The sequence below is a fragment of the Bubalus bubalis genome, chromosome 14 (genome assembly GCF_019923935.1).
Source record: "Bubalus bubalis isolate 160015118507 breed Murrah chromosome 14, NDDB_SH_1, whole genome shotgun sequence".
Taxonomy (NCBI): domain Eukaryota; kingdom Metazoa; phylum Chordata; class Mammalia; order Artiodactyla; family Bovidae; genus Bubalus; species Bubalus bubalis.
In genome coordinates this window covers 62,100,741-62,114,553 of record NC_059170.1, presented here as the reverse complement: position 1 = coordinate 62,114,553, position 13,813 = coordinate 62,100,741, and the positions used below count along the sequence as shown (strand labels likewise).

Here is a 13,813-nt window from a genome sequence, read left to right as displayed (position 1 = left end):
AAGAAGTAGAAATTGAAAAGGCATTAGGGAAATGGGCTGGAGACAGCTGGAGAAGAGAGAAAGGACCCACACAGGAGAGCTGGAAGGCTGTATTTGTAGTTCATGTGTGACATGAGAACTGGGAGCTGAAGTCAGGTATTAATAGAAGGAATGGAATGAAGCTAATTCAAGAGCCATGTGAAGGCAGAAGACAGAATTCAGCGTATCTGAAAGTGCCTTCAGTTAATTTTCTTTGGTTCTCAGTGAGATCCGTAAATGTAGTCATTGTTATACAGAGAAGGTAACTTGAAGAAGTTAAGCAATTTCTAAAACTCCTAGAGCTAATTCATGGTAATGGTAGAGAGGGTGTCCTGATTTTTGCATTGAAAGTATGGGATGAAGAAAAAAGAAGCAAAGATAATTCCAAAGTACAAAATCTGAGAAACAGGGACATAAAATTTTCTGGTTATTAGAATTAGAAACATCAGAAGACAAAGTTAGCTCAGGAAAGAAAGTGAGAGGGGTGGATTTTAAACATGTTTGTTTAGAGCTGATGGTCAAATCACAGTTGGGCCTCTTCAAAAAAGCAACTGAAGGGAAGGAATGGATTAAGATAAAGCAGTCAGGTGAGAAAATATGAAAGTTACAACAGTGAGAATTGAACTCCAAGAGAATAAAGAATGCCACTGGGAAGAGGGATCAGAGAGTTCATGGCTCTCTTAGGACATCTTAACATTTAGCATTTAGAAACCAGCAAAGGAGACAAGTGTAAAAAGCATATTTTTAAAAAAAAAAAGAAAACAAAAGGAAAAACCCAAGATGCAAGAATATATGCCATCTTAGAGAACCAGCAACAGGGAGAATATCAGAAATGAAGAGTATCCATCATTATAAAGGGCTCTAGAGACGCCAAAGAATTTGAAGCAATAAAAGGTACTAACTTGACAAAGAGATTATTTGTCACCTGTGAGGATGCAGTTTCAAGAGAAGGTGGAGACATCAGATTTAAGGGGCAAAAATGGTTGTATAATGTGAAGGCAGAGGATTCAGTCAGACATTCAAGAGAGATTTAGTAATGAGGCCCCCCCCCACAAAAAAAAAAAAATCAAGTAAAGGTGGTTCTTTGTTTTTCTGATGTTGAGTGTAGGCATAAGGTAAAGAAAAAAAAAGTGGTTTTTTTTGTTTTTTTTGTTTTTTTTTTGTTTTAAGGTGCTTGGGAAGGATGAAGTAGAGACAGGATTGAGTAGGAAATGCAATTATCTATGCCATGGAGAGAGACTATCTTTTTATTTCAGACAAGAAGAAAGGATCAGTGGATATGAAGTCTTTAGTGAAGAACAAGCAGAAGGGTTATCATCTTAGTGGCTTAATCTTCTCAATAAAAATGGTGATAAAATACATGATCGAGAGAGAATTGGAATTGGATGGAGTTTGGGTGCATCATACGGATTTGACAAGAGAAGAATGAACTTATCACTGAGTTCACAATTCAAAGAGTGTGATTCTGATCTCAGGTGGCCTCAGCCTGCAGCAGCTTGAAGCAGGGTTTCGGATCCTGGCCAGAGAGTGAGGTCGGGCCACAGCAGTAAGAGCGCTGAATTGTAGACACTAGACCAGTGGTCAGTGACAAGGCCCTGGCCCTTCGTTGTTGCAAAAAAGAATTCCCACAAAGAGTAGTGAAACAAGTAAAGTGTTTATTAGGAGGAAAAGAGTAGTGTGGAGAGACACACAGGCTGACTCAGAAATAGAGTCACGCCCCAGTGGCAGTTTGGATCACTTATGGGGGCATTTCTTCCAGGTTTTCTTTGGCCAGTCATTTCTATTTGCCTGATTCTGAGTCTGTATTTCATTTATCTCAGGATCCTCCCATGTGCACATCTCTTAGCCAAGATGGATTCCAACAAAGAGGCCTGTGGGTAGATTGACATCACTCCCCTTTTGACCTCCAAGGAGCTTTCTTATCAGGAAGGTCTCCTTGACTTTGAGAATGAGAAATATGTGGTCTCTTATCTTTTATCTGGGCAGGGCTCAGCCTCTCCAGTTATCCTGTTTTATGGCGTTTCTGTCCATAGGAAATGAACTCCATCTGCTTAGTCTGGGGCCCATCCGTCTCCTGCCTTAACCCTTTAGGGCTGGAGCCCATCCATCTCCTGCCTTAACCCTTTAGGGCTGGGGCGCATCCATCTCCTGCCTTAACCCTTTAGGGCTGGGGCGCATCCGTCTCCTGCCTTAACCCTTTAGGGCTGGGGCGCATCCATCTCCTGCCTTCACCCTTTAGGGCTGGCTTAACCTGAATATGTGACTTTTTTCTGCAGTAGTGTCACTGCTTAGAGTCTGGAATAGGAAAAAGTAGAGGATGAGGATTTAAGATACAGCTGGAAGAACTTAATCTAAAGGAATTAGAGGTAGTGCAGTGCAGGGAGATGGCCAGGCCTTGGAGATAGCTGTTTTGAGATGAGATAGGATTAGCAATATAGAAGAGACAGAAGTGGATATTTTCAAAGTGATGGAGAGGAATTCTGAGGAAGAGAATATTGAAGTTCTTAAAGTTGCTGGAGGGGATAAAGTAGGAAAGAAAAAACAAAGCACACAAAACCAGAGACTGAGGTTTTCTAAAGACCTGGAATGAGTTCAGGCAGTAGCCTCCAGGCTGCACTGAGAGTTTCATTCTGTCCTTTGCCTTCATGTTCAATCTGCTCATGAAACCATCTCTGATGACTCAAATCCAAAGGAAGGCTGCCTCTTTCCTCCAAACTCATAAAATTTACTTTCAAATACTTTTAGCACATACTTGATTTTATACTGAGTAATCAAATCTCTTGTCTGTATGTTTTTAGCTTTAAGTGAATTCAATCTTTTGTATGCAAATACCTTATTTTCCCTAAATATACTTTAAATGCCTTGAGTTAGTGTTGTGTTTTACATATAGGTGCTTAAATAGCAATTTTATTGGCTGACTGAATGCAGTTATACCCACATGAATGCACTAAGAGTCACTATCAACCAGTCATTCTTATTTGGGGCAACAAAATGCCCAATAATGGGTTGAAGTCAAAAGAGAAAAGAAGACTCTGGATGCTGAGTATCTCACGAGGCATAAATTGGAGAAGGAGATCTATGCAAATCGATATGAGTCTCTTTGTGCCTTATACTTTGCTAAATGTGGTGGATCAATGTGGAACCAAGGACAGGGCTTTGAGCGCAGTCTGCCCTGGGTGCAGGTCATAAGTGGGGAGGGGAGGGATTGTCTCCAGAGAATGGTAAACCAAAATAAGGTGAGATTTTTCTTATCACTGTGTGTTTGAAATTCTAAATTGTGTTAAAAACTTTTGCTGATCTAAGGTCTAAAGAGTTGATGCAGTCACTGTTGAGTTTTACTAACACAGTATATATGTAAAGCTCAACTCAGCATGTGTGTGTGTGTTTTTTTTTTTTTTACTTTTCCTTTAGTGAATATTGTCTTCTACATGACAGTTAATTCAGAGAACCCCCAGTTGCTTTAGAGGATGAATGAATTCTTATGAATCATGACTCCATAAAAATCTAGTCTTTTTATGTGTTCAGGATCAACAGGTCTCCAACCCACCAGTACTTCAAGCATCTGTGTTAAAACAATAGATTCAAAATAAAGAATGACAACATTGTGTTTGTGAAGACAAAGAAAAAGAACTTGAGTCACGTCAGTTCTATTTTTACAAAGTGCAAATCATTCTCTGAACCTGGTACTCACCGATTTGGCAATATTCCCTCATGTGTCTTTTCCACCTTTTTTCAAAAATACATTGTCATTCTATTTTACCATTTGTGCAGTAATATTTGTTTTGTATTTTTATTTGTATTTTGCTGATGTGATTACATCCATGAAGTTCAAAACAGGAAGGTTTTCACTGTCTTCTTCTTTTCCGGTCATTATTATTATTCATTTCCTTTTCCAATTATGACTGAAAATAACATCTTGCAGAAGAGACAGATGTTATGTACGAAAGAGATCTACTCCAGATGTCAGATCTATTCCAGATTTTCAGTACACACTGCCATGGCTAGTTCAGGGTTGAACAGATATGACGTTGACCTGAAGAACAGATACGTACGGTGCATGTATGCAACCACATAAGCAATAACCATGTGAGCTAAACTGTGATAAGACATGTAGCTAAAATATCAGGAAATGTCTGTGACAACATAAGAAGATGAAAAGTAACTTCTAATCTGTAGGTGGAAATCCAGAAAGCTTTCTGGGAAATAATATGAAATGGATAGTGTTTACATAAGTAAAAATGATGAAGTAAGTGGCATTCCAGGTAAGGGGAGCCACAGGCAAAGGCTCAGAAGTAGGAGAGCATGGGATATAGACATGGAAAATGGTTCTCAACCCTTACTGTGCATCTGACTGACCCAGAGAACTTAAAAAAAAAAAAAATCCACTGCCTGAGCCCCAGTGATAGATTCTAAATCAGTTGGCCAAGGTGGGCTTTGACTTCAATAATTTTTTTTAATTTCCCCAAGTGAAATTCCCTGAGATCCAGTGGGCTATATTTAAAAAAAAAAAAAAAAAAAAGGACATTGTTTGAAATGTATGTATGCAAGATTTTTCTTCCCATATTAAAAAATTTCTTTCCCTAATTTAGCAGCCAATAATCACTTAATTTTCATTTTATTTTGTTTCTTAATTTTTTATTTTATATTGAAGTATAGTTGATTAACAATGTTGTATTAGTTTTATGTATACAACAAAGTGATTCAGTTGTGCATGTATCTGTTCTTTCTCAAATTCTTTTCCCATTTAGCTTATTAGAGAATATTGAGCAGAGTTCCCTGTGCTATACAGTAGGTCCTTGCCAGTTATCTTTTTTTTTATTTTATTTTTGGCTGTGCTGGGTGTTCATTGCTGCATATAGGCTTCTCTAGTTGTGACGAGCAGGGGCTACTCTCTAGCTGCAGTGCATGGGCTCAGCAGTTGTGGTGCATGGGTTCAGGTGCCCCTAGTCTTGCCTGGAGAATCCCAGGGACGGGGGAGCCTGGTGGGCTGCCGTCTATTGGGTCGCACAGAGTCGGACACGACTGAAGCGACTTAGCAGCAGCAGCAATAGCAGCAGCAGGCATGTGGAATCTTCCCAGACCAGGGATCAAAACCATATCCCTGCATTGGTAGGTGGATTCTTAACCACTGGACCACCAGGGAAGTCCTAACCTATTTTAAATATATTAGTGTGTACATGTCAGTCCCAAACTCCCAATCTATTCCCTCCTTTTAAAAACTTTTTATTTTATGTTGGAAGGTAGCCAGTTAACAGTGTTGTGATAATTTCAGGTGGACAGCAAAAGGACTCAGCCATGCACGTATATGTATCCATTCTCCCCCAAATTTCCCTCCCATCCGGGCTGCCACATAACATTGAGCAGACTTCCCTGTGCTATATAGTAAGTCCTTGTTGGTTATCCATTTTAAATATAGCAGTGTGTACTTATCAATCCCAAACTCCCTGTCTATCTATCCCCCCTTTAAGGGTACTTTATCTTTTAGAAAATCATCTGAGTATTATGATAGTTTTGTTATTCCCAGTAAATAACTGTTCTTCCTATGCGTTGGGACCATTTTCATTTGGGGTATGTATTAACTATGGTTATAGTAATTAATTCTTCAGGATTTATCCATAACACAGTTCTAAAATGAAGGGAACAGACCACTGGGAATTCATAATTTTCGGTTGGAAAAGAGGCAACTGCAGGATAGTAAAACAACTTTCACGTGAGGAAAAGCAACTAAAATAGGATGAGTACAGACTGTGCAAAAAAAACCCAAAACACCCAGGCTTTGTTTCACACAAGAGTTATTGCTTAGAATTCTTGGTCACACCAGAAGCCAGACAAATCCATTTGAGTTCTCTTTTTAAGAAAAAAGTAACCTACAATTTTTGAAGCAAAGAGACACAGCCACAAATAGGAGTCATTTACTTTAATTAGATTGCAAGTTTGACTGTCCAGGGCCCACAGATATTATATTGTGTTTTCCTGTGAATTTAGGGTTGCCAAATCAAATACATGACACTTAGATAAATTTGAATTTCAAATAAACAATGAATAATTTTAGTATGAGTATGTGCCATGAAGTATAGTTTAAAAATATTACTCATTGTTTATCTGCCATTCAAATTTAACTGATGGCCTATAGATCCATTTGCTAAAACTGGCAGCCCAGATTTATAAGTGAATATAACCTGTGTTGAACTAAAATCCAACACAAAATAAGGAGATGAGAGAAATGATTCCCTTCCTCTGGACAGTCAAACGTGATCAAAGCTAAATGTGAAAAGGCTGACCCAGTCATACTGGAGTTTCCATGAAGGTATGCGGAGATCCAAGTAAAGTCAGAGTTCAATATTTTTCTTCCACTCACTTTTAAAGAATGCTGATTGCAGAGAGCATAGCGAATCATTGTCCTTGCAATTCCCAACGCGCTGTGGACCAGCAACATCAGCATCACCTGGGACCTTGTTAGAAATGCAGAGTCCCAGACCTCGCCCAGGTCTGCCGAATCAGAATCTGCATTTTAACAAGATGCCTTGTGATTGTCTGCAAGGTGAGAAATGCAGATCTAGTTCGATAGTTTCCGAGACCATGCTCAGGCACAGGATCCCCCAGGGCTCAGAAAGTGTGTAAGCAGGGCTTCATCCATTGTAATGAAGAGAGACCTTTACTCTGAGTGATCCTGTCTGGGCTTCAGGTAAAATTTTATTGGAACAAACGGTCCATGGTTTAATTTTTTTTTTATTAAAAAAGAAAAAATTCTTAAAAAAAAAATCATCTAGTTCATTTCCTTTTCCAAATGGGGAAACTAACAAAACACTCGTCTGTGCCTGAGTCCTGTGCTGGGAAGTGACAGGACCAAGATGCTGTCCACACCTCAGAATCTCAGCCTCCTTCCACTTCTCCCTGTTTACTAAAGAAAGCACAAAATACTAGAAATCTCAGAACAACTGCTTGTCAAGCACCATCAAACACCACAGGTGTCTTCTAGCTGGGCCTGGAAGTTCAGAATTAGCCTCTTGTTTTTCACACTCACGTCTAGTAACTGCCTTTCAAGGGTTCATCTAACGCATAAAAAGCACTCTCTGCTTTGCTCTCTGAGCTTGAAGACAGGTCTCCAGCTGCAGTTTTGTGTACACTGCTAACGGAGGGTACCCTGCAGGTTTGTTTGTGGATATTTCAGCTAATTATCTCGCCACAGACCATTGAGACAGATCTGAATGACTGTTCAGTTAATAGTTCTGAAGGAGTAATTAGGGAGAATACCTGCCTGCATGGCCTACCCCATTGCAGACATATCAGCATGAACATTTACTTCTGAATGTGATGAATCGCATAAATAATTCTCAGAAATGAAATTAGAGAGCACCCACGCATTACACACAGTCATGTTTTAAGCCATGACATCCTGCATCTCTGTAATGAATTAACAGTACAGTCTGGTTTGAATTTTTCAATTTTCAGCATACATCCTGCTCTGTTAACAAGTGACCCTGTGGCCCCCATCAGTTTCTGTAACAATTCGAATTAGCCATTCTAAAAAGAACACAGACTGGGATGTGTTTAGGCCTCAAGAAAGAAGTATTAAATGCTGAGTTGTGACCCATCCATCATATTTCGTGGCAGAGCCAGACATGATGCCCAAGTTTCTAGATCCCATTTGTCTACTGCATAGATGCCTCATGGTATCTACCAAGCTTAAAGATAAGGTTCAACCTTACAGATTGTTCTATGAGAACTAAGCATTGAATCGTGAAAATCAGAGAACTGACCCCTTGTTTTCATTTGTAAGGAAATTCTGAGCAACTGCAGATTGACCTAGGGAAACAACTTCAGTTAGGACTAATTTATATAAATTTCAGTTTAGGGATCCTAAAAGTTAGTGGAGGAAGGTAGGAGAGACAACGATCAGAAGAACCATGACCCAGAGAAGTTTTTAAGTAACTTTTCTCCCCAGTGTTCAGTTATCTTAGGCAAGCAGGTATAAGGATTCTACAATTTTAGAGGACAGATCCCCAAATATCATTGTACAGATAAGGAAACAAAAGCCCAGAGAAATCAAGTGATTTATTTAGGATCATTTAATTGATTTGTGATATGTGGAAGCATTCTAGAAAGGAAGCAGGATTTTGATAAACTTATTACTCTGTGGCATTTTTAGGGTTAAAATTGAGATATCAAAAACGGGTAAAAGAATGTAAAATCAGACCAAGTGCATGACAATTGCTAGATTTCATTGTAAATTTTGACATAATATTATGGGAAATGCCCTCTCTTTGCATCTAGTCAAAAACTGTAGAAGTAAGTATAAATCTTTCCATTTTGTACATATAAAATAGGAGTCTTGAATAATTTTGTAGTTAGATAACAACCTATTCTATCTTGTTCATCTTTAGAATGCTTATTTGAAACCTAAATTAAGTCTTACCCCTTTTACCCTGAGGAAGTTTTTATCTTCCATATGGAAACCATGTTTTATACTTTTCTTTGGTCATATGCCCTTCAAAACAGCATCTTGCACCATGTCAGACATTTCAGATATTTTTAGTAAATAATCTGCACATTCCCTTTGGATCAATAATTTCACTTCTGTGAGTTTATAAAAGGAACTAATCAGAAATATTCCTTTGAGGTTAGCAGCAAAAATATTCACTGGAGCATTATTTATACTATCAAACAATCTGGAAAAAAAAATCTCAAAATCAAATTGACCATATAACTCATATTGAGTTATATGTAGTATGCTTTTGCACGCACTAAAAGTAATTTTGTAGAAGAATAGTTCATAAAATTTTTTGTGTTCTTAATTGGAAATAAAGGAGTTCATAAAACAGCATCTGCTGTGATTTAGTGTTTCTAGAAATGAGTATAAATGATATACACAGATTGAACCAAATTATGTGTGGGTGGTGGAATCTCTAGTGATTTTAAATCTTGTTAGGGTGTTTTTTTCTCTAATGAGTAGTGGTAAGATGAAAGAAATTTTTTTAAGAACATGAAATTAATTCAGAAAATATGTTTGTACTGTGTTAACAGTGGTAGCTTCACTGTACTTTCTATTTTGAGAACCTCTGTGATGAGTTCACAAAGAACATGATAAACATTATCAATAATCCTGCAACTTTTTCACCTAAGACAGAGAATTAATTATAAACTTAGTAATTCTTAGAATTCTTAGTAATGCTTAGAATACTGAAGTTGTGGTAATGTCATAGTTTAAGATTGAAATAAAAATAGAACTCTGTTCACAAATTTCAGATAGGTTGTACACAAAGTAATGAATTTTAAGGGCTAATTTCTATAGTGGGAGAATTAACTTTGGAAGTTGGTAGCTCTCATTTTAAATCTTGGATCTGCCATTTGCCAGCTTTTTAGGTTTGGGTGCAAGGTAAATGATTGAGTTGTACACATTAAATAAGATCATGTGTGTAAATCACCTTCTAACAGCATGAAATATGATTAATTATGTTTAATAAAATGTAACTTTCCCAGGCATCATCATCAACAATTCTCATCAGTGGTGTTCCTTTTTATTTCTTTAATTAGATAAGTTTGGCATTGTGTAGGTTTAAGGCATACAATGTGTTACTTTGATACATTTATATATTGTAATATGGTTGCTGTTGTAATGATATTTATTTCATTGCATGCTTATAGTACAATATTATTTAATACTCATCACAAGTGTATACCCTTACGTACTATCAATCTTATCTCCCCATCCTCTATTACCTGGTAACCACTGTTTGCTTTTTTCTTAGGTCTGACTTCTTTAGATTCCACAGATAAGTGATATCACACAGTTCAGGTCTTTCTCTATCTGACTTACCTCACTTAGCATCATGTGTTCAAGGTCCAACCATGCTGTCACAAATGACAGGATATCTTCTTTTCTCATGACAGAATAATATTCCATTGTGTATCCATACTGCATCCTTTTTTATCCATTCATCCATGGATGTGCACCTGGGATGTTTCCATATCTTGGCTATTGTGAATAATGCTGCCATAAACATGGGAATATAGTTATCTCATCAGACTTCTGTTTTCATTTCTTTTAGGTATATACTAGAAGTGGAATTGCTGGATCATGTAGTAGATTCAGTTTTAAGTTTTTGAGGAACTTCCTGATTGTTTTCCATAGTCTTCGGACCAATCTGCATTCCCACCTATAGTGTCTAAGTTTCCCTTTCCATCATGTTCTCACCAATACCTGCCATCTCTTGTCTTCTTGATGATAATCAGCACTCCTTTTTAATGGTCACCTGTAACACAATGTCTTTATGGCCTGAGTGGTAAATCAGTGCTAGTCCATAGGGCTGTACTTGCCTGCTGGACCCATGGGCCAAATGGGCCTTGTAAGGTAGAACTTCAGAACAGACTTAGTGGTGCTGCTTGACTCCAAGAAACACAAGGGCATCTGTGCCCTAAGAAGCCCTGCTGCGAAGTAACTGAAACCAGAGTGGGGGTTATAAAGAGTGAGCACACGGAGGACTTCCCTGGTGGTCAGTGGTTAAGACTCTGCACCTCCAGTGCAGGGGGCTTGGGTTTGATCTCTTGTCGGGAAACTAAGATCCCATGTTCTGAGGATCTAAGATCCGGTGCAGCCAGGGATATTTTTTTAAAGAACGAATGAGCATATTGGCATTTTCTCACAACAGGAGTGACCATAAATTACAGTGTCCATCTCTCTAGAAACATTTATAGTTTATATCTCTAGTATATTTCCATTGATGATGATTTTTAGTTGCAACAAAGACACTAAATTGCTATTTAGCCCTCTCAGTTTTACCTTCTTTTTTAGGAAAATGAAGATAATTCAGTTTCACTTACATAATGGGACTTAACCAGCTAATAAATATAAAGCATTTTGACCATATAATGTTATAGAGACAGTACTAATATTATTAACAGGCAAGATGCAATTACCATGATTGGTATTTTTCCAGAAGGTAAAGCTAATAATACTCATTCCAACCTGATGGGAAATCTCTTTTACAGCCATTAATCATGACAGTGGAATGTAATTGGCCAATCTAGAAAGCTGCCAAATGCCAATATACCTACACTGATATTTAACATTTTTCACATTAAAATTCATAGGTAGAAATAAACTTCCTTTAATATTTATTGGTTTATTTACTCCAAAATAACAGGTACTCTGATAAATGGAATAGTAATGTCTGGTGCTAGTGGCTGAGAAATGCCTTTTAGCGTCTTCTGCTGCTGTAACTTAATAATTCATTTCATCACTTCTGTTTGTAAATCACAAAAGGTTTGTTTGATAAACATAGGGTTAGGGAGAAGTGTCAATACAAGTAACCTGTATTTTAAGACCATTGTCTATATGTGCAATTATTTACATGGGTTTGAGATTATTCACAACCTCTGACGTTGGATTCAGTTTTCAGGGCATGACATCTGTTCATTTTCAAACACAAAAAGTCATCTATGGGATATCTTAGCTTAATAAATTAATTCTTAAGATATTAAGGTGATTGATCTTTTAGTTTGGTTTTTGCCAAATTTGAAGCACACTTCTAATAACTGTGCAGAATTTTATGGTCTTAGGTTTTTTGAGTGAATTAACAAATGAAATGAAGTGATATCACTATTGACCTCTAAAGAGAAGGTGACCATGGTTATATATTAAGAAAATTTGTTTTTCATGACTGCTCATTTTTGCTTAGTTATATCTGGACATTTAATGGAGTCTTTTAGACATAAACACGCATAAAGCACAAACCATGTCTTTGAGAAACTCTCAATCCTTTGGGGGGTAGCTTTGGCCAAGGGACTGTCATCTGGGACGTGCTGGTAGTACCATAATAGAGAGTCAAGCAGGGTGCTTTGGGCATGTATAATTTCAACTGTGGTGGTAATGAGATCATTTAATATGTTGCTACATGTAATTCAGAAGTTCATCTGAAATAGTTGGCAAATAAACTTTTCTTATGATGTGACCGTTACCGTGCTTTTCACTCCTTTTGCATTTTTCTGTTTCAGAGACGCCCAAGCAGATGGCCAGCAATGAAGTTCCGAAGAGGTTCTGGCCATCCTGCCTATGCTGAAGTTGAACCAGTTGGAGAGAAAGAAGGTTTTATCGTATCAGAGCAGTGCTGAAATTTCTAGGACAGAACAGCACCAGTGCTGGATTACAGGTGTTAAGACTAAAGATTTGCCTATACCTTTAAGACAAACACACACCCACACACCCACCCACACACCCACACACACACACACACACACACACACACAGGAGCCCTAAGCTGCTCTAGCCAGAAGGAGATGAGATTTCTGGACAAGCCCAGCCCAGAAAGGGTTAAAAATTTTTTTTAAACTTATAGAGGATATCAGTTACCACTGAACATAAAATTCCCTAGTGGAATGACCTCTATAGTTCACTCAGCACATCTCCTGTGGACTTATCAGAAATATGACAAGATGACAGTGCTGTTGGCTTAAGGTGCAGGGTGCAAAGGGATCGAGAAAAAAAATAATAATAAAGCTTTAGTTCACAAGGGATCTATACCTTTGGTTCAAATAGTCTTCTCTGATAACTGTGTTCCAAAGCCTGAACCCATTCACTCAAAAGAACAATGACAGATATTTCCAGTTTGCTGAGAAGAGTAGCTGATGCAGGGGCCCAAACAGACACAAAAGACGAGATTTTGTGTCTTTCCACCAGACATGTGGCTGAAGGATTTTGTTTTGCTGGTCTAGACCCACCTGTTCCAACCACCAGACCCACCTGTTCCAACCAGTTTGCTACTTTACAGGATGAATCTTTTATCTTTCCAGTTCCGACTTGGCCTCCCTCTTCCTGGATGCCTTCTGTGTAAGCAGTGACAAGATCGTAGCCTTTTAGCTAAGCATGAGGACAGAGGGAGGGACAAACGAGGCTTCTGGTTCCCCCCACCCCAGAGTAAAACATCTGATTGCTTTTCAGAAGCATCGCCTCCACCTCCCAACTGTGAAGTCCTGTGAAGCCACAGTTGTTCTTGGCTGAAGGAAACAGAAGGACACAGTACCATGAGTTCCTTAATCGTTTTTGAAGCAAAAATGTTTAAGGGATTCTAAGCATATGAGGTTTTTGGTGTTTTGGTTTTTTTTTTTTTAACTGCCATTTCAGTCTGAGAGGCCCGTTTCATTGTCGATTCCTATCTAAGAAGGCTTTCAAGTCAGCATATCCCTGGCGAGAAAAAGAGCGAAAGAACCCTGCTGAATCATACAGTAATTTTCTTTAAAGCACATAGTAGTTACATAAATATATATATATAAATATATTTTTGTTTATAACTAACACAAGGCAGGCTCTTGTGACTCAGAGTGCATTTTGTCATCAAGACAAAACAAATGCGAGATGCATTACTGCATACTTCCATAGAGTTGTAAAATAATCCTTAATATTAGAATATTTTTATGTCGCTTAGTGGAAGTGGTTCAACTGGTTGCAGCACCGATCGATTTTCCTGCCTGTTGGAGCCGCTCTCCCGTTCATATCAACCCCTTCCCTCCCTGGAAAAATAAAGCAGATGCAAAAAGCTCCTTAGATGGATCTGTTGTTTGCCCTATAATCACAGTCCAGATTTTGAACCATCCCTGTGAGTGAAGACAGGAAAGGCACCCTCCACCCCCAGAGGAGGAAAGTGGTTAATATATATACTGAGCTCCTAAAGTTTGAATTCAGGTACTGTGTGTACAATTTCATCAACATCTCGACCCATGAAACTTACATGTTGTGCCAAGAAGCTGTTGGTTCTCATAAGGTACCCATGTCCAGCATTTGCAGATTCAGGTATCAAGA

The 13,813-nt window shown here is 38.2% G+C and overlaps 1 protein-coding gene across 5 annotated transcripts in view; it reads left to right on the top strand.

Moving 5' to 3' along the window:
* PLXDC2 (plexin domain containing 2) overlaps positions 1 to 13,558 on the top strand; it is a 427,345-nt gene extending 413,787 nt beyond the window's left edge. For 4 of the 5 annotated variants that reach the window (XM_025264436.3, XM_025264435.3, XM_044928172.2 and 1 more), the window contains one exon: positions 12,013 to 13,558. In XM_025264436.3, coding sequence (XP_025120221.3) covers positions 12,013 to 12,129 — 117 coding nt within the window. In that variant the 3' untranslated portion in view covers positions 12,130 to 13,558. Of the gene's footprint in view, positions 1 to 3,429; positions 3,463 to 12,012 lie in introns of those variants that run through there. The other variant, XM_025264438.3, reaches the window with a different exon arrangement.
* The last annotated feature ends 255 nt before the right edge of the window (positions 13,559 to 13,813 follow it).